General features: G+C 39.1%; 1 protein-coding gene and 1 long non-coding RNA gene across 6 annotated transcripts in view; one reads left to right on the top strand and one right to left on the bottom strand.

Annotated features, from left to right (window-relative positions):
- The window catches only part of ADAMTS9 (ADAM metallopeptidase with thrombospondin type 1 motif 9), a 177,751-nt gene that overhangs the window by 99,350 nt on the left and 51,151 nt on the right, over positions 1 to 27,250 (top strand). For all 3 annotated transcript variants that reach the window (XM_010360865.2, XM_010360866.2, XM_010360864.2), the window contains one exon: positions 22,276 to 22,443. In XM_010360865.2, the coding sequence (XP_010359167.1) occupies positions 22,276 to 22,443 (168 nt within the window). The remainder of the gene's footprint in view (positions 1 to 22,275; positions 22,444 to 27,250) is intronic.
- Positions 1 to 27,250, bottom strand: part of LOC104660497 — a 32,876-nt gene that overhangs the window by 3,694 nt on the left and 1,932 nt on the right. Inside the window, exons 2-6 of one of the 3 annotated variants that reach the window (XR_004055021.1) lie at positions 21,750 to 22,152; positions 13,385 to 13,492; positions 7,370 to 7,608; positions 6,787 to 6,879; positions 3,587 to 3,707 (exon numbers count right to left, since the gene is read on the bottom strand). This is a non-coding gene — a long non-coding RNA (uncharacterized LOC104660497). Of the gene's footprint in view, positions 1 to 434; positions 3,708 to 6,786; positions 6,880 to 7,369; positions 7,609 to 13,384; positions 13,493 to 21,749; positions 22,153 to 27,250 lie in introns of those variants that run through there. The other 2 variants (XR_747714.2, XR_004055015.1) reach the window with 2 other exon arrangements.

Below are 27,250 nucleotides of genomic sequence, written 5' to 3'. Positions count from 1 at the left end.
TTTTCTGAATATTTTGAGCAGTACAGATTTCTATGTGTTATATAATAAAGCATATTTATTTTTTCATGTTATTTAATTTTATATACAATGTTTAAAAAATCAGTGTTTATCAGCAGACTGTAAAGGCAATTAGGCTCTGTGGGTTAGAAATGAATGTATATGTTTCTTTTGGTTTTAAAAAGATACATTTTAATTTTGTAAATTCCCTCCAACCTGTACAACCCCTCCCTCAAATCTGAGTAGCCAAGTATCTAGCTTTGTGTAATTAGACAGATTCAAGTATGTATTTTAAAGGGATACTTTAAAAACGTATTTCTGAGTTGGAAATGATGCTTAGATTTATAAACAAAAATATATGAGGCTTAATATTTTGTTGGGTATTTTTTCTTTTCTAATACTGTTGTCCTGAGTTATTGAGTCTCAACTATGAAATATGCATGCTCCATTTATTAAATTTGTAGATAATGATAAAATATAGCCAGAAGACAAAAAAAGGTGATTGGAAGAAATGGTTCTGAACACATAAGAGACAGCTAGGTACAGGAAAAAGCAAACCTAATGTGCATAAATTTGATTACACTTTATTCTGTGTGTTCAGATAACTATAAAAGGCTTACGGCATTTGTCAATTTTGTTATTTGTTCACTGCAATACATTTCAGAAAGCATTTCTTATTAAAGGAAAATAAAATACTACAGCAACTACCTTGGAAGTTTCAAGAGAGCCTACCGTTTTCAAAAAAATCTAAATCATAGAAATGACCCAGAGGCCTATTGATACCTCATCCTCCTCCTGAGCCTCCTTTTTGCAGTATAGGTTATTATGGTATTCATGGGTGAAAGGACCAAGGTAAGGAGGGTCCCTATATGAGTCAGACTTTATTTTTAATAAGGTGAGAAATAAGAAAACTTCTCCAAAGGAAACGAAGATAACAATAGCTAGCGTTTGCTGTGTGTTTACTGTGTAACAAGCTAAAGTAAGCAAATACACATCACATTAACCTGGTTTTAATCTATGAGGGAGGTGCTGTTAGGAACCCATTTGACTAGCAGATAATCTACTTCAGTGATAGGATCTCCTTGGTGGGGTACTGACTATTAATCTTGTTTTGGCAGAAAGAAACAACCTGTGTTCAGAATGAACTTTTAGGCTCCTGTTTATATTCTATAAAAGATGTGCCTAAAACTCAAACTTCATTTAGCCTCAACATTATTTAACTAATTGTGACATTGTCCATTTGATTCCGGCAAAAGAAAATCCAAATTCATTCCTGTTATTGGTAAATTCCCATAACCAGCAATTACAAAAGCTTCAAACAACTGTTGTTTAGGGAATGGCAAAATATTCCTTTCTTTGATTTTACGGATGCATTTTTAGCCAGATTAGGAGGATGACATCAAGATTTTGACTATAAGGAATATCACATTAAATGCATGTGTATTTTTTATAAAATATGATATTTTTACTACCGTGAAGACATGTTTAAACATATTGCTAGCATCTTTAAAAACAAGAGCCACATTATTTGGCTGTATCAGTATGGAGTATAAAAAATAAGATAGTTTTTTGTGGAACAAAGTGTTATGACATATGAATTTACAAAGTTTACCTTAGTTCTGTGTAGCACTCATCTCTAATGTGTTCAGAACAATCAAAATACTTGCCTGCATCTATTTCACTGGAGACAAAACTTAGGCTTTTAATAATCTTTTTTCAGTATTTACAGAGATTATATGCCTATGAAAGGCTGATCCTGCCCTCTGATGCTATTTCGTGGTAGCTTGACAGATTCTATTTTCATGGATCTAAAAAGTCCATGGGTGGGGGGAGCAGGGTTAGGAGGGTTATTGGACTCTGAGGAGGAGTCCAGGTCCTCTCCCTCACTCCTGTTGTGGAGTTGCCCTTCTGGAATGGAAAGAAATAGAAACTTTGGAATGTGGAGTGGGAGGTAGAGGTTGAGTCCAAGCATAATTGGCTAGGAGGGAATCCTGGCGATTAGTGATAGCAGTTGAAGAAGATTTATTTTAATACCAGGGGTTGGGGGTTGGGGGAGGATTAAAAAAACTCTGAGTCGTTTCTTTAAAAAAATAAAATAAAACAGTCATTCAACTTTCAACAAATACTTTCTAAGTGCCTACTGTAGGCCAGGGACTGTTCTAGGTGCTAAGGATACAGCAGTGAACAAGTTAGAGCTCTTCGTTCTAAGGGAGCAAGAGAAATTTTAGTATTAAATGAATACTAAACACATGTAATTAAAGAACTGATACTTTGATTTTCCTGGCAGCTTCACCACCACCATAGAAATAAAACTACAACTTGTTATTAGGGTAGGTACCTTCCTGGATACTGATAACATTTATTCAGTAAGTATAAATTAGCAATTTTATCTTTGCTTTTAAATGTGCAACTGGCCAGTCATTTTAAGTGACAGACGCTGCCTGGCTGATGGCATGGAACTTTTAAAAACCTCCTGTCAGAGAATATGCTTCCAATCACCATTCCATTAGAACCCAAATGTGAGTTCAGTGGTCTAAGAGCCAGGATGAGTGGAGAACCTAACCTTCAGCCTTCTCCCTACTGGGTTCTTGGCCTCCACACAAGGTGGAGAGTTGTGGTCTGAGGGTACTTTTTCTCTTTGTTATTTAATGGGTACCAATTAAAAGATGTAGAATGTGTGGATCTCCACACCATCTTCTTTGCTTGTTGCTGTTGTTTTCTCTAAAGTGGGATTATTGTCATGAATGTTTTTAATGATCATAACCTCTCTTTGCTGAAATGTATAAAACAGAAAATTGGCAGCCAAGGAAAGCATGTCCAGGAGTGGTATGGAAGATGACTCATGTAGGCTGAACCCAGAAATCCATCACTCTTAGCAAGATCTGCATCCCCTTTCTCCTATGAGAAAGACTTATGCCTTGGCCAAAAGAATCTAGTAGCTTTCTGCCACGATGTAAATGTTCTCTATTTTTGCCTTCCTTTATGGAAGCCACTAGCCACATGTGGTTAAATACTGAGCACTTGAAACATGGTTAAGTGACAAGGAAACTGTATTTTTAATGTAATTTTAATTGCTCTAAATAGCTACCTGTTGCTGGTGGCTACCATATTGGACAGGGCAATCTCAGGCAACAGGACATCTCTAACAATTAATAATAAACTAGCAAAGAAATCAATAAATTTATAAAAATAAATTGGGGAGAAAAACCCTATTCCACATGTAAGGGGTCCCCCCATAAGACACCCATGTATCCAGTGATTAGCATTCTCTTGTCTTTCTTGTGTTTCATGCTTTTGTTTTGGAAAACTTCAGTGGGTGTTCCCTGACAGCTGGGCATTTGAAAATGCAGAGGACAGTGAAAAGACGGCCTATCAGAACCAGGGGTCTTGAGAGTAGTAACTCCAGGGCTTCATTGTAAAAGCAGCTGTTAAAACAAACTCTCCTCTTGTGCATCTCAGAGTTCAAGTTCATCGTGGCCATAAGTTCAGTTAAGGAGAAAGCATGTTTATGTGTTCAGTGGGTTGAAAGGGCAAGGCTTGATTGATGCTTTTTAGGAGAAGGCAAAAGTGGAAAACACCAGGTAGCCACCTTGTAGAAGCTTGAATTCCAAGAGATCATTCCCTCTTTGAAGGAAAAGTTTCAGGAAGGCAGCTTTTCATATTCATTGAACCCAGTAGGTGAAGGTTGAGCAGATTAGCTTTGCAGGGCTCTGTTTCAAAGACACATCAGAAGAAACCAAGTTGAGGCAATGTTTCTCCTCCATGACTGTAAATGTAGTCAATTAGTTTTGCAAAACTTAATGTCCACAGTGTTTAAAACAAACAAACAAACAACAAAATAAAAACTCTTATTCATTCACATTTTTACTCTATACTGAGGGCCCCAAGAAATTTAAATTTATGCAACAACATTGACTGCAAATTGACTGATAATTATTAGTTCTCTTTCACAGTGGCCATATAGAGTGTTTTCCCCACCTTTAGGGCAACATCCTGAATTAAACTATAATCTGACAGATGGTCTGTTTTTAGAAACACTGATTAATCTGTTATGCTCACTCTCAGGTTGTCTATGCACTAAAATGAGAAATAGTTCAGATGATTCTCCCTAAGCCATTTTCTTCTGAAATATCTCAGAAAGTGAATGAATTGATAGCTTCAGTTATCCACAAAAGAGCAGATTTTTTTTCCCACTTAATTTTTTACACAATGTATTTCCTCCCATAATTATAGGGAGGACTGGTTTTTGTTTTTTGTTTTTGTTTTTTTTTTTTATTATAACAACCGCTTACATTTTGGAACATTTACTTTGTGCTTGGAATTATGCGAAACAATTCACCCACATTTGTCTAACTTAATCCTCTCTACTTGATGAAGTCAGCACCATCAGAGAAGTTGCTTAGTTGATCTCACTGCTCAGTAGTGGTCTCTAGGTCTCACTGCTGGGAAGTGGCTGAACTAGGATTTGAACTTAGGATTTTCTGAATTTTAAGCTACTGGTTTAAGCCAAGATATAATCCCCTCATCTCATTGTTTAGTTGATGAAATGGTAAAATGTAACCTGAGTGGAAAGGGTATGTCTACAATGTAAGATTTTATGTTATCCCAGAGTGTAATTACTAATATTTGAAATGTTCCGAAATGAATTTGAGCCATTTACAAGTTTTGCTTAGGGCGTAAGCAAAGAAAATCGGGAATGAATATAAGAAAATTGTCTTAAACCAAGTAAAAGAGCAAGATTTGGGGTTTTCAGAAGATTTTAAGAAAAAAGCAACAATCAGTATTAAGCACATATTGGGTGCTATCTCTGGCATTTTTAATATAAATGGAATAACTTGAGGTAATAAATCTAAGTATTTATTTAGTAGGTATATAGATAGTCAGGATGATAGATTTTGTTAGAGCCAGTTAGGAGACTTTATAGATGTTCATGGTGATGAGTTTCCTTGCAGAAAGTAAGATGCTATAGCACTTACAAGTGAATTATGAAAAATGATAAAATTTAATAAAATGTGATCTCACCATAATAACTCTCTGGTTGAAATAAAGCATATTCAATGCATTGGAATGTCTTCCAAACTCTTTATTGAGCTAAAATTAAGCTACAGGGACTGAACTGTTTTTTTAGCGATGCTGAGTATTGTTCATTCCCATTGGTAGGACAGTCAACCACCTTGAACCCTATTCTTGCATCCTCTTCCTCTCATCACTCCTCATTCTCACAACTACCTCTGTATTCCTTAGTCCATGTGGCAGGTGAATAAAACAGTTATGTTTTGGGAACTTGGTAAGATGAACAGAGGGAAATATAACAGGGAAAAAGCAGACTGTGTTTGCTTCTTTTTTCTTAGATAGGTCAGAGGAAGAAATATAGACAGAGCCAACACATTTTAAGTGAAAAACCTGTTTCCCCAATCATTTATTTAATTGCCCCATACCTTAATTTCCTTCCGCCTAATGAAACCCACAGTTCAAACTGGGTGCCTTTCTCAAACTAGGCATACTATAAACAATGTTGAAATGAATGAATGAGCTCAGCTACTCAAGTGCTGAACTCCTTATCACATTAGCCCAGAAATATGGAAGTAAAGAGCTAACTGGTAGAAGGGAATCATTAAAAAGAAAGACATAGGATTATTTAGTGCTGTTGTATTAATGATGATATCCTGACTTAGAGAGTTGTATGGTATTTACGTAAAAGAGTGTCTTAATTTGAGGAAACAGAGTTTTAGAGATGATGGGATGTTATGTCTCTAAATTACTCTCAAATTGTTCAGGGAAAGACAAAATGATAATAGCATATAGAAAGAGATGGGAGGAGGAAATGTGAAACGTTGGCAACTGGGGACTCAGGATGAGGGGATAGGGGAGATCTTTATGATGTTCTTGCAATCTTTCTGTAAGTTGGAAAATTTTCAACATAAGTTACTTTATAAAATTTCTTAACATAAATATATTCAGAGTGTGTATTTTCCTTCACGAGGAAATAAAGAGTAGATCTGGATTTATTTCACAACTTTAAAAATTCTAACACATTCTAGGAAGCTGTTTTTAATCTCAGATCTGCACTGTAATGTGATAAAAAAGGGAGCGGGGTGTGGCAGTCAGAGCTCAGCAGAAATAGAATCTTTCCTACTTTTTTATTGGCTTTTTCCCATGATTTTCTCTTTCCTAAGTCTTCTCTCCTCCTCCCTCCTCCCCATCCCACCCATGCAGCTAAACTGAAAGGCTTCTGGGAATGGTGTATGTTTTTGCTTTCCTTTTCCCAGGGGAATCTAGACTTTCATTGCATCTCTTCCTAGTAAATTCCAGTAAATATCTGGCCATATGCAGACTCTCCCTTGTTTTTTTTTTTTTTTTTTTTTTTTTTTTTTTTTTGAGACGGAGTCTTGCTCTGCCACCAAGGCTGGAGTGCAGTGGCCGGCTCTCAGCTCACTGCAAGCTCCGCCTCCCGGGTTCACGCCATTCTCCTGTCTCAGCCTCCCGAGTAGTTGGGACTACAGGCGCCCGCCTCGTCGCCCGGCTAGTTTTTTGTATTTTTTAGTAGAGACGGGGTTTCACCGTGTTAGCCAGGATGGTCTCGATCTCCTGACCTTGTGATCCGCCCGTCTCGGCCTCCCAAAGTGCTGGGATTACAGGCTTGAGCCACCGCGCCCGGCCTCTCCCTTGTTTTTAATCGACTCCTACCCAGTCCACAGCCAGATTCCTTTGAAAATGAAAGCATTTTCCCAAAAATGTGTGCTGTTTGTTTTCCTTGAGATTAATAAAAGTCCCGCCTAGCCCACTTACCTATTCCTGCCTTGGTATGTGTCCTTTCTTGGTGAAATCATTATTTCCTTCTTTTTGGTTGTCTTTGAATCAGACATAACATATCCGAGACCCCTGCAGGGTGCAAGGTCGTGAACATGATGTCAGGGAGGAAGTGCTGTTCAGAAGAACGTGTTTGTTCATTGTAATTGGGATCTTCATTGTTGTGCATGGGAATTGATTTCACGTTGTACACGGCACGTTTTCTATAGATGGGGGCTTCCCAACCCTTTTAGCTGTAGCCGCTGACTTCGTTGAGTGGATGTTCAGCAAGCCCTTTACAACCCCCTTCCACAAAGAATCTCTGTGTGCCCTGACCTCACCAAGTCAATTTGAATCAATTCAGAACTTGCTGAGAGACTTTCTGAGAACCTTAGTATAATTCAATAGTTCTCAACTGGGAGGTGATTTTAGCCTCCAGTGGACATTTGGCAATGTCTGGAGACAGTTTTGGTTGTTACGATGGGTATGCAGGTGCTATGGGCATCTAGTGGGTAGAGGCCAGGAATGCTGCTTAATAGTCCACAATGCACAGCACAACCCCAACAACAAAGAATTGGCTTACCCCAAATCTGGAAATAGTGCCACCATTGAGACACTTGGAGCCTCATTCAAAAGTGAAAGTTGAAAGTCATAGTTGCAAGTCCCGTAGCACTCTGAAAGCTCTTCTCTCTGGAGAGTTGAATTTTCCATAAAATGTAGGTGAGATTCCAGGGAGCCATCAAGGTCAGTCAAATCCAAGCAAGGTTTTCAAGGATGAGCTGAAAATACGAGGTCTCAAACTTGTCTCACCAGACCGTGAATCTGCAAATCAACAAGCAGCATCACTTATTTTGGGGGGTGGGGTTGAGGGTTAAAAGAAGTGGCAGATATTGTAAATGTTTACAGATGTGCCCAGCTGATCAATAGACATTCTGCTTGGTAACTTTGACAAGAGTAATAAACTTCAAGAGAACAGCATAAATGTGGGTGGGCATTTCTAAGAAAACAAGGGTATATCCTCATGATGTTCATAATGTTAGTATTATCTGATAGCACTGATGGTTCATATATAGAGATTCCTTTTTAAGTTTATGGTTTCAAACAGAGCTTGCCATATCAGTGATATAATTTGAATATATGAATATGCCAGCAGTATCTAGGAATTGGTCCAACTTGAGCGTCAGAGTTCAGTATATAGGTTTCTCTTTGGGGAACTCTTTTAGAAGTAGGATTAATTCTAGTGAGCATTCTACCTGAGAATTTCTGATTAGGGACTAAGACAGCAGTACATAAAGTGTTCCATGGAATGCGAATAGGTATGAAGCAGGATTTCCCAACCTTGGCACTATTGTCATTTGGGGCCAGATAATTTTTTGTTGTGGGGACTGTTTGGGACCTTGTAGATGCTTATCAGCATCCTTGGCCTCTACCTACTGGATGCCAATAGCATACCCCCTCGGTTGTGACAGTGAAAAATGTCTTCAGACATTGCCAAATGTTCCCTGGGAGGCAATATCACTCTTCCTTTTCTGCCAGGTAGTTCTATGAATTTCTCACAGCAGAATTTCTCTTTCCATATTCCTATGGGCATTAGATGGGTAGAATCATCAGCATTTCCCAGACATATTTGATACCAAGTCCCTATTTGTTAAGTCAAAGAAGTCTGAGGTTATAAAATCGTTCCCTTCCTTCTCTCAGGGAAGTGAAATCCTTATGTTGTAGAGATCACCAAGTTTTCACAGTCAGACGTTTCCACTTTATCTGGATTTTTAAAAAACCCATCAGAGAAAACTATACTAGGGGATCACCTTTTCCAAATATGTGGCATTAACTTGACTTTCCTATACACGAACTTCTGGGGAAGCAATTTTCTACAGTTCTACTTCCTCATACCTCCTCTTTTCCACTCTGCAAATCTTTGCTTCTCTAGCAGATGGCAAATGCTATATATTTCCCAACCCCAACCCCCATGCCACACAAACACACTCAAAATGGCAAGCACAACTCTGAGACCAGAGGGTCAGAAAACATTTTAGATGATATGTTTTGGTTTCAGAAGGAAAATCAATCTCAATTATTTTCCTTTAAAAAGGTCATTAATAATGGCCATAAACATTAGTAGTGACTCCAAAGCTTTGAGACTGGAGACAAAATCTACTGATAGAGGAAAGGCAAAGAAAATAAACCCAAGACACTGTCATCAACCTCAGAAATTTTATGGTGGAACCTACACTCTAATGAAACATTGGATTTTCCCTGCAATGTTCAAACTTTATTTGATGGAAGACTACAGAAATGTTTATTAAAGAACAGACTTATGCACTGGTGCCCATTATAGAGGAGATCTTGGTTTTCCATAAGGAAAGTGGATGCTACCTTTCAGAATTAATTGGAACCTTAAATTACCAATTGGCTATGTGAAAAGCCCTTTAAAATTAGAAATTGAATTTTGACTTTTACCTAACTATAATCTTACCAGTAATTCTAGGCTAATAAATTGAGCACATGCAAATGTTTTGCCTAGGAAAGAATCCCTAAAAAAATGAGAAATCTCGACCAGGCGTGGTGACTCATGCCTGTAATTCCAGCACTTCGGGAAGCCCAAGGCAGGTGGTTGCTTGAGCCCAGGAGTTCGAGACCAGCCTTGACAACATGGTGAAATCCCATCTCTACCAAAAATACAAAAATTAGACAGTCTCATAATCTGGTCTCTAAATAAATAAATAGATTAAAATTTTAAATAAAATTAAATTAAAAAAAAAAAACAGAAATTGCCCCTAAAAAAAGACACACCACCACCACCAAAAAGCTCACTGCTCTGAATGAATGACTTTCTCCACTTCAGTAGTTATCAACTGATGGACAATTAATTGTCTTACATTTCCTGATGTGACACATAAATGCGCCCATTTGCAATTGGCCAAATGGATTTGACTAGAAGTGGAAAATAATAACAAAGGCCCTCATTTATTAAACATCTGATATGAGCCATGGCCTTGACCAGGCCCTTTGCATGCATTATTGCCAATCCTCTTATAATCCTTGCAAAATAGGTCTTATGATGTCCATTGTGCAGATAGGACTTCTCTGAGATTCGGAGAAGTTAAGAAAGGTTCCCAATAATTATGCAGTCAGTAATTATTGAATCCAGACCTGATGGACTCCAAAGCCCCGTGTTTTTCCACTGCCTGTCTTGGGGAGCTTTCAAAACTTCTAGAAACATGAATTTTGGTTTGTGATGCATAAAAGAAACAAGCCTGAGTAGAAACCAGTTCAGCCCTCTTTTGCTTTGTAAAAGTCCTTGGGACTGAGTCCTTGGGATCTGAATGTTTCCCAAGGGTTTTCAGCCAGATTCCTGATTTTGTTTATTTTACTTATCACAAGTCAGAGATAGCTGAATATTTGCATTTCTGAATAAGACCTTTTTTACATTTCACTTGGTTTTGAATGGCTTTCAAAGAAACTCAAAAATTGGACTGGGTCACCCAGCAACCTCAGGCCAGAGCTTTGAAAGAGATCAGTTTCCCCCAGACTTTCACAGCATCCTAAAATGATGAGAATTAGTACATTTGTAAGGAAAGGTCCTACTGAGCTAAGAAAATTTGGTCTTTCTGGACATGGCCTGATCCTAATATTTGGGTAAAAAGTACTCTCCATAAGAGGTAGACTTGGTGGGAACTGGCTGTAGAGAGTTTGCAGGAGGGTGGCTATGATTTCATTCTATCAAATTCACTCTACAAAATCTTGGGCTCAGTGTTGGTTTTAGAGTCCTGAATATCCTATACTTTGAAAACAAGCCTTTTTCTAAATGGAAGAAAACTTATAAAATAATTGATCAGGATCACTGAGAAGCATTGTTTTAGATCAGAAGAGTAAATCTTCAGTTTTATGCTTTTAGATGTTTCCCGCCAGAAGAAGGAAAATACCTGGCCTGGATAAAATCCATTCTTACGTATTGCATTTCATTGTATTCTGTTTTTCCTCTCTCTATATATATATGTATATATGTACATTTTTCTACCCATCTGACAAAAATGTCGCTCTAAGATGACATCTTCAGGGAGGGGAAACAACATTATATGACGCTCAGTGTATGTGGTGGGATCAGTGGCTAAGAATGCACTGTCAATGTTTCTTGCATTTGCAGGGCAGTGTAGTATTCTGAGTTCCTAGCTTCTGCTTGTTTTACATGATATTCTCAGATAATTTTCCCTTTAGATGTCCCCTGTGCATTTAGTTCTGTAGATATGAGTTAAATATTAAACCACAGGAATATGTGGCTCTTTTTGGACTGAATGGATATAAGAAACAGGAGACAACAATCGTTATTTATTTGGTTCTAACAATAAACTAAGCATTGTGCAGAATGTTTACTTAATCTTTATTCTTGTGAGATAAGTGGTTCTAGGTTCTATTAGATACTATTTATTCACTTGTTTCATGAATTCATTTGTACATTCCATAAATGTTTGAGTGTTTTTTACAAACCAGGTACCATTCTAGGCATTTCAGATATAGGAGTGAAAAAACACAAAAAAACCTTTGAACTCATTACGCTTTTATTCTAGTGGGGGAGTGGAGACAAGCTACAAATCACAAACAAAACAAAAAAGTCAAATATATATTATGAAAAAGGATGGCAATTGCCATAGATAAAAATAAATTAGGGAAGGGGGATAGGAGATAGTATGGAAGAGTAGGTGGGAATTAGATTAAATTAAATTAGAACTTAATTAAATTAATTTAAAGGCGGTTTAGGGAAGTCTTCATTACGAAAGTGACATTTGAGCAAAGATAGGGGAAAATACAAAAGCAAGCCATGTGAGTATCTGGGAAAAGAGTATTACAGGTTAAGGCCTGAAAGCAAGAATACACCAGGCATCTCTTAGTGATAGCAAAGAGACTAGTGTGGCTAGAAGAGAGAGTGTGAATGATAGGATAGGAAATTACAGATGAAACTGAGGGAGACGAACATGAAGGCAGACTGTTGGGCAAGGAGAGGAAGGAGGGTTAGCCTATTGGAAGGAGTTTTTGTTTTCACTTTGAGTGAGATAGGAAGGGACTGGCAGTGAAAGGGTGGGTGGAGGCACTAAGTAGGAACATGAATTTGCTTTTAAAGGTTCACTGTGGCTTCTGAATTTAGCAGAGGGTACAGGAGGAACACAGATGGAAGTGGTAAGACCATTGTAGTAACTCAGATGAGAGAAAGCATTGCTCACATGACAGTGGTCACAAGGGAAGTGGTAAGAAGTGGTAGGATTCAGAAGAATTTTTGAGATAGTGCCAAAGGATTAGCTGAGAGTTTGACTATGGGGTGCAAAAGTCAGAAAGGGGTCAAAATGACTCCCAAGTTTTATGGACTGGACAGGTGAAAGGATGGAGTTGCCACCAGTTAAAATGGGGGAAGCCTACAGGAAGAACAGATTTGTGGAGGAAGATCAGGACTTCTGTTTTGAACATGTTAAGTTTGAGATACGTAGGCATCATCATTTCATATCTCTGTTAAACAGAATTGAATATAGATGCTTGCAGTGGTTAAGTATCTTGCAAAAAATAATAAAGAAAGATATCTCCAGTCAGACCAGGTCTGACTGTCCTAACACTGTGTTCATAGCTACTACACCCTTCTGCCTTGATCTTTTGATTTCCATCTGAATACATCTCAGAGTAGTGTAGTAATCATTTGAATTTGCAGAAAACTATCAAACATAATTTTAGCCTTTGAAAATGCCAAGTCTTCCGTGTTGTGAGCCATTTACATTTTCTCTGGTTATTTCTTCTCATCCCATCCTTTCATAGTGGTACTTTTGAGCCTTTTTTTTTTTTTTTTAACCAAAGGGAAGGCAGGAAAAGGAGACAAGAAAAGCCACAAAGGATTTGAATAATGCATATTGAGAGCGACTGTGTGCTGTCCAAACTCCCGATAGAGCAATGCTAAATTGGAGGATGAGCATCTAATTCGATAATGGTTAAAATGACCTTTATCCCTGCTGTTGAGATACATTTCTCTGGATACAGGCTCAGACACATATGCACATCTTAGTTCTGGAATTGGCATTAATATCTACCCACAAGTAAATTAATAACATAAGCTGCTCCCCAAAAAATGTTATAAAATTTTCAGGATGGTCTACCTGACATGCTGGCCTGTAAAGATGCTCCTTTCACATCGAGCTTACAGAGGAAGAGCTAGACAGTCAGAGAAAGCAAGACTGGAGGAAGCAATGGAATGAACTGTGTCCCGGTGTCTCTTAAATGACTTGTTGACACATAGATAGTTCTTTGGGACGAGGACAAGATCCGGGGGGCACACATTGGTTAGGTACATGGATCGCTTCTCTATAGAAGCATTTCAGAGGGTGGCTGAAGCTTGCCAGCTCTGTCCCCTGACTGCTTTTGACAGTAGCATAAATCATGTCAAGTGGGTCTGCCCCAGCACTGTCATCTCCTAGCAGACTGATATCTCCAGGTAGCCTTGGACTCTCCAGTCCAGGCCTTCAATCACAGTCTACCTTGACAGTACCAAGAAACTTTGGTCACTGTTCCTACCAGTCATAGCTTTCCCACCAATTACTTAATCAGACACAACTTCACTCACCTCTGGAACAAATCTCTCACCCACTGCCCTCCCTGTCTTCCAGATGGCTTTCATAAATAATCCCATGGCAGGCACAGAGTGGGTCCTCGTATTATCTTCACCTCTTTCCTGAAAAATGTGAACATCATTATTCTGCTGATGTCAGGTTACAAACAATCATTTGCAGGGCAGTGTAGTAAACCTTGAAAGGGAAAAGAAGTCCTACAGAAACAGGCAATGTGTTTGGGAATGAGGAATCACTGGGTAATGGAGCCCTGTTACCCCCATGAGAGGTAACACTGCCTGGTGATTATTGTCTTCAGTTCTCCAGGGTATCCCTGGATATAGCCACGATAGAATTCGCCAGGTGCTACATTTGTCGATTTCCTTGGTTTTTGTTGCTTTCTTGATGGGGAAACCAACTGTAAAATATTTCCACTCTTGCACAACAAAAAGAGCCCAATTTGGGTTTCATAGCTTGTATAACTAATTTCATATACTGCTATATTTAATGTTGAAATTTATTTTCCCTTCTAATATGAAGTTGTTACATTGTGAGATCAAAGGTTGGGGAACTGGAGAGCCCTGTCCCCCATATTCCTGGGGGCGATGGGGTGGGAATGGAAGGTGTGAGCCCCTCGCTGTCTCCCTTTATTTGCCTGGCCCTGCATCTCCCTTACTAAGCATATGCAGGGCCACCTACTTGGTTCTCATATTGACAGCAGCCTTCGACTGTGCTCCAAGAGTTGACATGTGAATCTTGGTTCCTTTTCTTAGACCTTTGTAGCATTGCAAAGGCTGGAGTGTTGGGGGGCAGTGGGGACAGGAGGATGGCCTAATGCCCCATCCGGCTGGGATGACCGTGACTCCCACATCCGCTTTCTTCCTTGGTGTTCCCTGCCAATCTCAGGCACTCTCAGCTCCTTTTCATGGTAATAAGTGCCAGGGTGGTCCCAGACATAAACAGCCATCAGGCAGGCCTTGTCAACACTGGCTTTCCGCCCTGAAGTCACAGCCCTTGTTTCCTGGTAAAGCTTTCTCTCCCTTCTTCCTCAGTATTTTGGTTGTCACTGCCACTGTTCAGAGCCATTCTCATTTTGTGAGAAGCCTGTAAAACCTCCCCTAGGTGGGTTCGTTGCCAATAAGGAGATACGTTTTTTGACAAAGGACTGTGTGACAACTCTCACAGCAGAGCAGGGCGTGGCAGGGAAGTGAGTGACTGTGGATTCCGTAATGGTTATCATTGATGCTGCTTCTGTGACTCAGGACATTTAAAGAAATGGCATAACAAAAGACAAGGGAGAAACGCAGGAGTTCTTGAGAAAAAATAAGTGTAAGCAGGGAATGATGGAGGAGAAAGGGGATGTGGCATTCAGATATAGCATCTTTCTTCTCCTTGCTCTGGTGAGAAGAGACAATATTGATAAGTAATAGTCTCTAAGAGAGAAAAAGGCACTATGGAAGAAATCATCAACATGTATGACTGCTCTGTGGATTGATTTCTCTGGGACCTTTGGAGAGAAAAGCACTTTGCCCGTTTACGGGGATGAGATCTTGCCAAAGTCCTACCTTTACCTATCCATGCCTCTGTTAGAATGTTGGACTCCATTAGTTAACAAATATTTTTGTTAAACTCACCTTTTAAACTTGGTGTTAAGAGATATTCTAAGAGTCCACTGAATAGAAATAATAGTAGTGATGATGCCAAAAAAAATGTACCATTTGTATGCTGTCTGGCTGAAACACAAAGAGCTTTGCGTGCATTGTCTCATTTAATTGTAGCACAATGACATTGGGTACAGATACTACTATTCTCCCATCTTACAGAGAACAAATCTGAGCTGAGAGAGGTGAAGTCACTTGCCCCTAGTGGCACCTTGGTAAAATGACAGGTAGGATTGCGGCCCAGATCTGTCTGACTCTCAAACCTTTGCAACATTTTAGAGCAAAATGAAGACATACACCCTCCCCACCACCCCAGCTGCCATTTCCTGTGTTGGCAGCACCCAAGCACAGCCACCCCTTGGAATTTGCTCTTCACTGGTTGCTTTGGAACAAGAGGTTGTTACACTCTTGCTTGGGAATGAGAAAGAATCAGAGTGCGTGGTTAGCTCTGGTTTTTGAACAGCACCAGAACCTAGCCCCAGGCCTCCATTGCAACTGAAACCAAATAGCATTCTGTACTAGGGACAGAAGCTTCTTCAGCCTGCATTTTCTCCTTCCCTGCTGTGTGACCTTGAGCACAACGTGTCTCCTTTTCTCTAGTCTTGAATTTGTAAAATAAATAGATGGACAGGATAATCTTTGAGATGCCCTGCAGATTGAACATTCAAGAGATTTTTCCTTGGTGAATTGCCAGGGGGCCAAAATTTACAACCTGCAGCCTTCGCTTCTTGACCATGTAAAGAGCATTCACCCATCAATGGAAATAGTAATTTACTATGTGGCATCTGGTAGGCCTCAAAGAGTTAATAAACCTTGAAAAATGGCCAAGAGAAAAGTAGTGTCACTTCAGCCAAGGGGAAATGTGGCCCTTTATTTATGGGATTGTATGTTTGCTTTTTGTACTGTCTTTCTTCACAGGCACTAAAGGTGTTGTGAGAAAAGGTATTAAAGTCAGAACTATTAACATTGCATAGCTACTCTTCCTGGGAGACTGAGGAATCAGGCAACTCTAAAATAGTCTTAAGACACATTTCTTGAGGTCCTTGCTTTCTGTTGTTGCCATGGGTATAAGTAGAGGTGAGCAACTGGTTGTCTTAACCAGGCCATTTTTCCAGTGTAACTTAAGGATTAAAGTGGTTGGGGTGTGTGTGTGTGTGTGTGTGTGTGTGTGTGTATGTGTGTGTTTCTTGCCCTGTCAACCAGGTTGGAGTGCAGTAGCACAGTCATAGCTCACTAACCCCAAACTCCTAGGCTCAATCAATGTTCCTACCTCAGTCACCCAAGCAGTTGGAACAATAGCCATGCACGATGCCCAGCTAATTTTTCTTTCTCTTTTTTTTATTTTTTTGTTTTTTTTTTTTCTGTAGAGATGGGGTCTTGTCATTGCCCAGGCTGGTCTCAAACTCCTGGGTTCAAGCGATCCTCCCACCTCTGCCTCCCAAAATTCTGGGATTAAAGTCATGAACCAGAGTGACCAGCCCATGCTGTATTTAAAGCCTAACTCTCCTCCTTCCAGGTGCTGTGACCCTGGGCAAGTGACATCACCTCTTTGACCCTCAGTCTCCTTATCGATAAAAAAAAAATCCTAATAGCGCCTGAGCCACCAGACTGCTGCTGGAATTAAATGAGAGAAGCCAATGTTCTTTAGCCCAGTATCCTGCTCATAATAAGAACACAATGAAAGGTAGCTAGTATGATTTTCAGGAGTTCTGCTCAGACTGAAAGAGAGTGCCCTTGGGGTGGCCTTTTTGAATCTAAATAACTTGTGCCAAATGTGTTCAGTGTTAGCACTATAAGTCGGATTCCAGGTGGTTCTTTCTTTCCGACCTTTACAAAAACATGACATTTGCTTTATAGTACACCGCTGTGATGGCTATAGCTTTCATATGTTCATTCATTTCCATAAATATTTGCTGACTGACTACAGTGTGGAAAGCAGCAAGTAAACATGTGTGAGTTGCAGCTACTATCTTTTTTCCATGTGGTAAGTCCCACATGGTTTTCCAGGCCTTCCACTAAGCAACGTTTGAAACTTTGATCACTAAATCTATATCCTTGTGCTCATAGTCTTTCTTCAGTGGAACAATAGGTACAGGCTGGCATCTCCTTTGCTTCCCCCAACAGTGTGACGCCCAGGCAGTATTCACTTCATTTGTCACTATAATTGGCAAAGGCAGTCCTGAACCTTGGGCATACACGTTGCATCCTTTCTGATGACATGCTTTCCAGATGAGCTGTGATTTTATGTTTTGTTAAAGTTAAAATGAGAGTAGAATCAAGAAGAGCGTGTTGTTGTATGAACAGATACAACTGAACATTTTTTAAATGAAGTAATTTAAATGTTATTCTCATAGTCTGTAGACTCACAAGGGAAAGACCTTGAATAGTAATTCATTCAATCTCCTGTCTCAAAACACCTATCTGAGTGATGGTTAGCCATCTGTTGTCAAAAATCCTTAGATCAGAAGAGCCTTGACAACTTGGTAATAGGTTCTAGTATATGACATTTCTCTTGGCCTTTCAGTGCTTGTTATTTCTCCCCTGCTGTCAGCCAGTCCTGTGGTTGGAAATATGGACTAGTTGGTCAGTACCCCCATTTCATATTTCATGTATACAGATTTTCTCTTCGATCCAGACCACTTGGAGATGGGAATCACCTAGATACATAGAACTGTGCCCAGACACTGTGCTAGGGCTGTCCCCCTGGCCCATCCATTAGTCCTTGCATAGCGGGCATCTGCCATAACTCAGGCAATCCTGGTCCTCATTCAATCCCCTTCTAGTGCTATTTCTAAGCCCCTGCTTTTTCTTTTTTCTTTTCTTTCTTTTTTTTTTTTTTTTTTAGACGGAGTCTCACTTGCACTGTCACCAGGCTGGAGTGCAGTGGAGGATCTCGGCTCACTGCAACCTCCACCTCCCAGTTTCAAGCGATTCTCCTTCCTCAGCCTCCTGAGTAGCTAAAACTACAGATGCATGCCACCATGCCCAGCTAATTTTTGTACTTTTAGTAGAGAAAGTATTTCACCATGTTGGCTAGGATGGTCCTGATCTCTTGACCTTGTGATCCGCCTGCCTTGGCCTCCCAAAGTGCTGGGATTACAGGCGTGAGCCACTGCACCCGGCCGCCCCTGATTTTTCTAAGCCCCAGCATCTTCCACCCCCACCCAGAAGTCTCCTTCTGGCCAGATCCTGTGTACATCTCTGACCTCCACCTTCCCCTTCTTATTCCTTTTTGGTTCCTTATGGTATCTTTAGCAGCTCTGTGTAGAAATTCATCTTCTTTTGGATGTCCAGGTTCTTGGCAGCCTTGACAACCCCAGGGATCCCATTCTCTTTAGTTCTCCAGCCCTTCTCATTCAGGCAGACACACCAGGGCTGTTTTCTGGCTTCTCAATAACTAAGAAACCATGTTCCTCCGTATAAGTGAAAGGACCAATGTGGGGCACCCCTAAAACCAGAGACAGCACACCAAACCCAAATTCGTCTGCACCATATCCAGTGCTACTGCTTGAGAGCGAGCCATCGATAGAGGTTAAGAACAGACAGCCCATGTCTTAAGTTTCCTTTCCACCAGATAAATTGAAATGCAAGGATTTCAAGCACTTAGACCTTAATTAGTGAAAAGTTTTATCACAACATCTGAACAAAATGCCACATTTCAACATCCCCTTCAAACCACCTCACAAAAACAAAAGCCTGAATACCCAAGCACTTGGGATGCTGATCTTGGTGCTGCTAAGTAACAAGCAGAGATTACATTGTCTGGGAGTCTTGCTCAAAGTTGGGAGGAAAATCATTCTGTTACACAAAGTTGGGTTGTTTCCCAAGAAAAAAATGTGAGAGTCCTATTGGCAAACTAGGAGGCTTTTTGGCTGTGAATTTGAGGAACTAAATATTCCCTAGAGCAAGAACTTGTCAGATGTGTAACCAATATACAGCATGTACTAGGTGACGCACTAAATTTAACCATTATGTCTCAGTGACACATGGTGATGTAAAAGTCAGTGCCTGAGAAAGGACTGGAAATGATCAGATGGAAATGTTCCTCAGAATGTAAGAGCTGAAACTTGTGTTTATTTGATTATCAAAATGACAGCCCCTCTATCAAATCATAGTAGACCCATTAATAAACCTGTTAGATTTGAACATTTCCACGAGCAGCTGCCTTTCTTCATTGGTAAGTTAGAAAGCATTAAAAGAAGAGTGTTTGCTATCAGATTAGATACCTTGAGAATTTCCTAATTGCCTTTAGATCTTAACAACATTAGGCAAATAATACGTGTGGCGAGTGCTTCATTGTTTTTTCCGACTCAATTCCGGTCAAGTCCCCAAATTTAAAAACAAAATCAAAACACTGGAATGGGTAGGTTGCAGCTAGTCCAGACAGTAAAAAGATAAGGCATTGTATTTAGAAACTACTTCATCCATCTTCATTCCATGAGCAATAGATGTCAGTTATACCTCAGATAAATTTTTATCAGTAAGGTTGGTGATAATTTAACTATTTTTCATTGTGCTGTTATTGTTGCCAACAGAAATGTATTGATTTGTGTTGAAGTCATGTGGGAAGCACTGTATAAAGCATTGCAGTTATGCCATTCTGAAAACACCAATGGTCTCCACTAATAGTACCTATCTCTATTACTGAGTTTCACTGGATTATTGGGATGATTAAATTAGATGATGCATATAAAGTCTTAGGGTAGTGCCTGGCTCATAAATGTGAGAGAGTTGTACCTTTTCCAATTCTTCCTCTACAGATTGTTGCCAACTTTTAGGCTGTACCTTCTGATGACCAGAGTAGATTGCTAAATTAATATTTCTAACAACTCTCTTTTCCCTTATATATTAAGAGACAGCTTGTTTGGACTATTTGTATATTGAAATGAGTATCCCTACAGATAGACTTGTGTTAAGGTCACCCATGTTCATTTGATTACTCTAACACAACTGTGTTTCTTCACCCTAGTCAAGCAAATTTTACCACCCAATGATTCTATATCCTTTAAGTTTAACTCATTTCCTAGAAATAAATGTATCTTTGATTCCCAATGCTGTATCTCCCAGTTTTCCCTATCTCTGTAAGTGTTATCACTGTCTATCCAGTGGCCCAAAGCAGAAACCTGAAAGTTATCCCTGATACTGCCCTTTCCTCTCCACCCTAGAGTAGATCCATCATTTCTACTTCAAAAAAAAAAATACATCTTAAATCCACCAACTTCCCCTATCCGAGCATTCCTGAGTCAGTTTCTCATTTCCACTCACACTGTATTCCCATTTGGGCTCTACTCAACAAAGTAAATTTTTTGAAACAAAAATCAGACCATGTCTTACTCTGACTTGAAACTCTTCAGTGATTTTTCATCTTGTGCAGAATAAAATCCAAACTCATAATTGTAGTTCATAGCTTTGCTGCCTGACCCCAGGAAGCCCCTCAGTGAGCCCTCTTCCAACCACTCCAGCCTGTTTCCTAGTACTTATCTCAATGAATAACCATATATTTATTTTTGTCATCACTTAAGTAATGTCAGTTTCCCTCACTGGTCTGTAAGCTCCATGAAGGTAGAGACTTGTCAGTTTTGTTTATCGCTATATTTCTAGTACTTTCCATAATTTCTGGAACATAGTAGGTGCTCTATAAATGTTTGTCGCATAAATAAATGAATTCATTCCGAATTCAATTGAACCCTTATTATTTTTTTGGAGAAACACTTTAAAATATTAAAATAGGTCACTATTAATAGGGATTATCTGTGTGCAAGTCATCAGTCCACTTTTAGAGTTTGTGGAGATACTTCTAGGAACTTCATTCTAAAAGCCTTCTAGAATTGTATCGCAAAGTCTTTACATAGATCAAACACTATAGGCTGAATGATGAATATTTTTGTTTTGGTATAGATATTTCAAGTTGGGTGCCTTCCTTCCATCCTGTATACTCTATTAAGATTTTCAGAATGACTACTCCAAATCATAATATTCATAAAATTAGAGCCCAAATGAAAACAGCAATATTTTTACCTCCTAAAGTTAAAAAAAGTAAAGCCAAATGTATTAATATGCGTACTTTACATTTCTCTATGAGCAACTATTGAAAATTTTATAGTGGTTTGTGTTTACTAGAAAAACATGTCTGGTACATTTATGAATGGATAACTGTGAGCATGCTTGGTAATAGTGGCTGAATTAATATGAGGCTACATGTTTCACATGGTGCTATTTATTAGGCATAAAAGGGCATGTTGGTAATTTAACAGAATCACAAAGTTAGTGGGGGAAATAAGAAATATTGAATAGAAGGAAGTGACACTTGAAATCTGTTTTCATTGCGTTTTCACATTTTGTTCTTCATTCTTAAACTCATTTCCCTCTAAAAAGCAAGACCATTATATTGGGAAATAATGTGTCTTGAAAACCTGAGCCAGCAGCTTATGATCCGAGTGGTAATGACTTCTGTAATCACTAATGAGGCAATGGACATTGCATATCTCAGCACACTCACTGGGGCCAGTCTCTTGCCTGTTTTACAAAAAGCTGTCATATCAAATTTTTGTCCCGACTCCATGGGCACTTTGATTCCTAAACCTTTCTGAGAAACCTAATCTGAAATCAAAGTCAAGTTTCTCAGATGTGGTCAGACAAGGTCACATTTAAAACAGTCCAGTGAATCTGCAGATCAAAGTTGAAAGGTAATGCCTCCCTCCCAAAATTGGCACAGACTTACCTGCTAGCTTACCTTTCAGTTTCTAACATGCCTTTTTCACCTCTTCCCAATGGACTAGAGCTTATCCTCTGGAAAACGGTTGAAGAGTTTTATTCTTAAATCATTTAATGAAGAAATTGAACATAGTTGTATTTTAGAAATGCACCTTTATCCCAGTCAGTGAATCACAAGGCATTTTGTTGAAGAAATATCTCACTATTTCATAGTAGGACTTCCTAAAATCAGAACTTCATGGTAATTTCAGGTTCATGAGCTTTATTTTTGGCGCCAATGATCAGGATTTACCCACACTCTTGAGTGAGCCAAAATGCCACACAGGATTGCTGCTGTAATGCTATGGATATTTTTTTTTCAATGCCACCTTCCTTCCCTATTAAGCCTTGAGATATTATCCAAACTGGTGCTGTAAAAGAGGGGAATGGTAACTCTTGTTAGGCATTGTCTTAACATCTCACAACACAGGTTTTTTCTCAAACTCCATGTGATTAAAAAACAACAACAACCTTGCCATTGCTTTATATTGCAGTGTTCTGTCTCTTGTGGTCGAGGGCATAAACAACGAAATGTTTACTGCATGGCAAAAGATGGAAGCCATTTAGAAAGTGATTACTGTAAACACCTGGCTAAGCCACATGGGCACAGAAAGTGCCGAGGAGGAAGATGCCCCAAATGGAAAGCTGGCGCTTGGAGTCAGGTGAGCAATGCTTCTCCTCTACTGACTGCTTCCTTACTTTTGGCCACGTGGCTGACACCAGTGTGTTCACTTGTGTTTCTATGCACGGTTTTGGTTTTACCGAGGGGAGCTCGGGGACTGGGAGGGGAGAATCATTACCTAGGTAGTCAGGATACTTACTAGCTGTGTGACATTGGGCTTCAGCCTCTGGAGCTTTGGATAATACCTATAATTAGGGGTGGCTGTGAGGGTGAATTCTAAGTGGAAATAGGGGTCAGATGGAGCACACAGCAGTCCTTTAATACTTCACTGATGGCATTGCATTATCACCACATAGAAAACTACTAATTCAGACTGCACTGAAGCTGACTATGGTCACCTGGCAGAAATTGAGTCTTGGTTTACCTTGAAGGTTCTTGAAGAAAGGGCTATCAACAGAAAGTGTTAGAAAATACCTCTGCCTGTTTGCTTATTTACAAAAGGTGAAGGACAGGAGGGAGAGTTCTCTGTTATTTTCCAGCTATATGACCTTGGGTAATTTAGTTTTCCTGAGCCTACTACACCTGGCTCTTATGACGACTTAATGCAATCGTGAATGCCCAGTGCTTTGCAGGGGTCTTGAATCTAGTAGGCTCTCGAGTAGTATTTTGTTTGGGCAAGTGTGATGTGTGTGTGGGATGGAGAAGGGGGTGAGTACTCAAGACACTGATTACAGTTAGACTCCACTAATTCTAAACATTTCATAAGCTAGTCAGGAACTGGGTGTGAGTTTCCCTGTTGAACTTGAAACAGGAACTTTAGAAGCTTCTGTTTAATCTATAAACACTGGATATGTGAACTAAAGCCATTCATATCAAATCCTTAGAATAGATCTGGTAACTCTACACTTGCACATTTTCTTAGTTTGGTTGAAGGTGCCAACGTAAAAGTAATAAGGCTCAATTTCTTTTGAAATATTCTGTATTTAATGCTGCTCCTTCTCTCCACTAATCTGAATCAATGAGGTTTTACTGTATTTCTGGTGCTTCCATGCAGTGGAGAATCATTCAGATGACTCCAGATAATCGATGGGAATCTAGGTTCAAGGTTGGCGGACTCTAGAATGGATTCTTCCAGAGCCTAGAATCTTGATTCTTAAGGCCCCAAAATAGCTTTGGTCATAGCTACATTAACATGGGGAGGATTTGAGAATCCTCCATTTCAATGTGACTAATGGAAAATTCCTTCAGAAACCTGAATGTATTTTCAATGCCCTGATCTGGCATCACTGCCCTCCATATCTTCCATCATCAATCCCCAGGGCAGTGGCCTCATCCCTCTCAAGGCCTTGATCGTAATGAAACACAGGGGTTTTGTTTGTTTTAATTTAACAATTAAAAAAAAAAAATCTGTACCCAGCCAGAGCTAGTTCCTCCTTTGCCTTCCTTCAGGGAGCATATTCAAGGCAGTATTTCATACCAATCATCCTTCTTAATGTTTTTCTGAGTGATCCTTATCATCTGTTAACTTCCATCCCTTTTATTTTTTGGAGCTATTTGATTCACGTAAAATCTCACAGCTAGCATTATTTAAGATACCATGCTAATTAGCGTGTCCTCTTGTGGACTTTCATGATCTGTTACTTTTGTATGTTCCTTGGCCTCTGCTTATCTATTTGTATTTACCTCTGAATATTAAGTTTAGAGCACATAAGTGATGCTCATGTTAAAAGCCAATATTCACAAAGGATAATTAAAAGAATATTTTGGTATTTATTGGTAAACACAGAGTGAGTTTTAATCCAGCATCGTGTGATCTTGATGGGAAGCCTAAAATTGCTTACAAAGCTGAAATGATTAGGTTTAAACCCTGGGAGTTTTTGCCAACATAAGGTAATAGGATTATCAGAATGCTTCCCCAGAAAAAACTGCACCTGTTCAAAATGATTGCTTGGAAAAATCAAGTCACCTTTGTAGAAAATGCAAGTAAACACAGTTATATAATGGTCTGTGGCCAGCCTTATAATGTCCTGATCTGATTTGTAGAAATGAATTATAAAAGCAGGCAAGACAAAGTACTGCATGGGTAAATTCAATTTGGGTAATTTAGAAGTGTACCTGAAAATAATCAGACCTGGTGGTTAATGGAGAAAGACGGTCTGCATGATTAAGGATTATTGGCTTCCTAATGATCCAATGGTAAACAAGAATATCCCTAAGGCTGTGATATTAAGCAAGAGTAATGATTGTCCACTTGCAGCAATATTTAGAAGATTTTATATCTGACCTTTCTGTTTTTTGCCAGTAGTTACATCCTAGTCATCCTGTCTTCAAGGTAGGAAAAATAACTGGTTTAATTTCTCATCACATCCAAAGGTCTGATGATAATATGATACATAGAATATTGGGATAGAAACTATGATAGCCATGGTAATCTTTACAGTCTCTCCCCCAGTATTGATGTTTTGAGATTTAAAGTGGATATTTCACTTCTGTGTCTTCTGAAATCTTGAATTTGTAAAGAAAATCAGCTTTTCTTGAAGGGGGCGGAATTATCCTTACTAAGGCCTCAAAGGGTTTTTCTCTCTCCGAAAAGGTTACATTTAATTTGTTTGGATATTTTTAATCAAGAGCTAAGGAATGCCTATGAATTTTTAAGACAAAAATTAGCATCAAGTTCTTGATTCAGACTGACAAATGTGAAGACTCTATATTCCCATAATGCAAAAGCATTTCACAGTAAAACTTTTTTAACATATCCTATCTCTATAGAGTTTTTAAAATAAAGATCAAAAATAAAAAGAATAAATTATCAGATTATAATGAAAGTAACACACCAACACAGTCATCACTCATGAGTTCATTCAATCAAGTCATTCATCAGTCCTGAGACGCAGGTCTTTTTCACAGTTCAACACGTTTGTGGTAAGGATGGGCTTCACCAACTATGGAATGTCATGATTTCCTTAACAGCCCTTGTTGCCTTTCTTAGTGCTACAAAATATAATGATGTGTCTTGCAATCAGTGTTGTCTTACATTCAATGAAGTAAGCATTAATTTTTAAAAGATCTTCAGTGCTAATGCTGAAATAGAAACTGGCAAATTACATTAGGAATATACCATCCGTTCTTGATTAAGACTTTTCTTATAATTACAGTTAGAGCAGCTGGGTTGTGGTGTCATTCTGAAGTGTCCTTCAAGTGTTTAATAGAGAAATGTGGCAAATGAGTGGCTTGTGTTATTTGAGAAATTAAGGAAGCCATATGCCTGTGGTCAGTGAGGAGAACCAGAGTTGCTTTAGTATTTTGTGCTTTCCATTTATTTTGTTTTTATTTGAAGCATGAGCATTGATATTAACTTGTCTGAAGACAGGCCTCTCACCCACACCCTCACTCACCTAGTACAAAAGACTGCATCATATTAGCACCAATTTAAAAACTGGGATCACAAATGCACATTCGCTGTAGCTATGCTACCTTGTCTAAGACAAATTTTACTTTGTGTTTTTGGTTTTGTTTTCACTTGAGTTAGGGTGATTATCTCTGTTTTTTGTTTTATTTGTTTATGGAGTATCTGCCTAAAAGGTTTATTGGGAAGTATCAGAGGTATTTTTATGTAAAATGCTTAGCCTAGAGCTAAGCTTTCAACTGGGGGGTGATTTTGTAACCCACGGGGCATTTGGGAATGTCTAGAGACAGTTTTGTTTGTCACAACTTTGGGGGAAATGAGGAGGAATGCAACTAGCCTCTGGTGGGTATAAACCAGGGATGCTGCTAAACTTTCTACAGTGCACAGGAAAACCCCCACACAAAAAAAGAATTATTTAATTGAGATACCTCAGTATACTAGCATATACTGTATGCTAGTATAGAAAGCCTAGCATATAGTAAATGCTTAGTAAAAGTTTGTATTATTATTATTATTGCTTAGAAAAGTTGGTTTATATAGTTATTTTTCAAACTAATCACTGCTTTAATGTCATCACCATAATTTCAGCAGTAATCCTGGAAGAAAGTACTTTAAAACTTTTTCTAGGTTTTCGAGTATGTATTATGATTCCCTAAACATCAAAAGTTCCATGGAAATTCTTTCTCTCTATGGAAATAAGCATCAAGTTCCCCCTTTAAGTTGGTGAGTTCTGCATACTAGCATTGCACAGTGGGGAATAGAGAGAGATGAAACATAGCTCCCAGCTCAGTAGTTCAGAACGAAAAACATCTACTTTCAAACCTGCACGAATAGACTGTAGTGGTGGGATGATGGCTGTAGAGGGAGCACATTAATAGAGGCCATTCAGAGTTCGTTTTCATCTGCAAACGAACTAAAAGGTGTACTGAACAGAACAAGAAAACTTGAATTTACACACACATACACATACCACCACCATCACTGCCTCCAGGGTCACACAGAGGTCTTTCTGATGCTGTTTTATTCATGGGGGTGCCTGCACAAATCTCTCAGAATTCCAAGCAAGCCTGGCTAGCTCTGTGTGCAAACTGTTGCCTCCCTTGAGACAGCACAGGAAGAAAAGTTGAACACAGAAAACTAACTCCGATGGAGTGCACCTCATTTTGAGCAAAGATTACTGTGAATGCATTATTCAGAAAGGCAGGCTTGTACCTTGCTGTGAGCACTTAAGTCATGTAGAAACTTTTGAATGTGGTATTTCAAAGCTGGCTTTGACATCATGAAAATCAGAAGCCAGAGTGACATATTGTATAATTGAACCTTCCTGTGTCTTAATTTGTCTTTTGAAAAATTATCAAACACTGTAGGAAGTGATTTTTTAAATGTTGGATACTTATGGCTCTTAGTACCGTGCCTTCATTGAACCATAAGTAATTTTTTC

The sequence above is a fragment of the Rhinopithecus roxellana genome, chromosome 1, assembly GCF_007565055.1.
Source record: "Rhinopithecus roxellana isolate Shanxi Qingling chromosome 1, ASM756505v1, whole genome shotgun sequence".
NCBI lineage: Eukaryota > Metazoa > Chordata > Mammalia > Primates > Cercopithecidae > Rhinopithecus > Rhinopithecus roxellana.
Note: the sequence above shows the minus strand (reverse complement) of the source record. Positions and strands in the feature narration are given on the sequence as shown.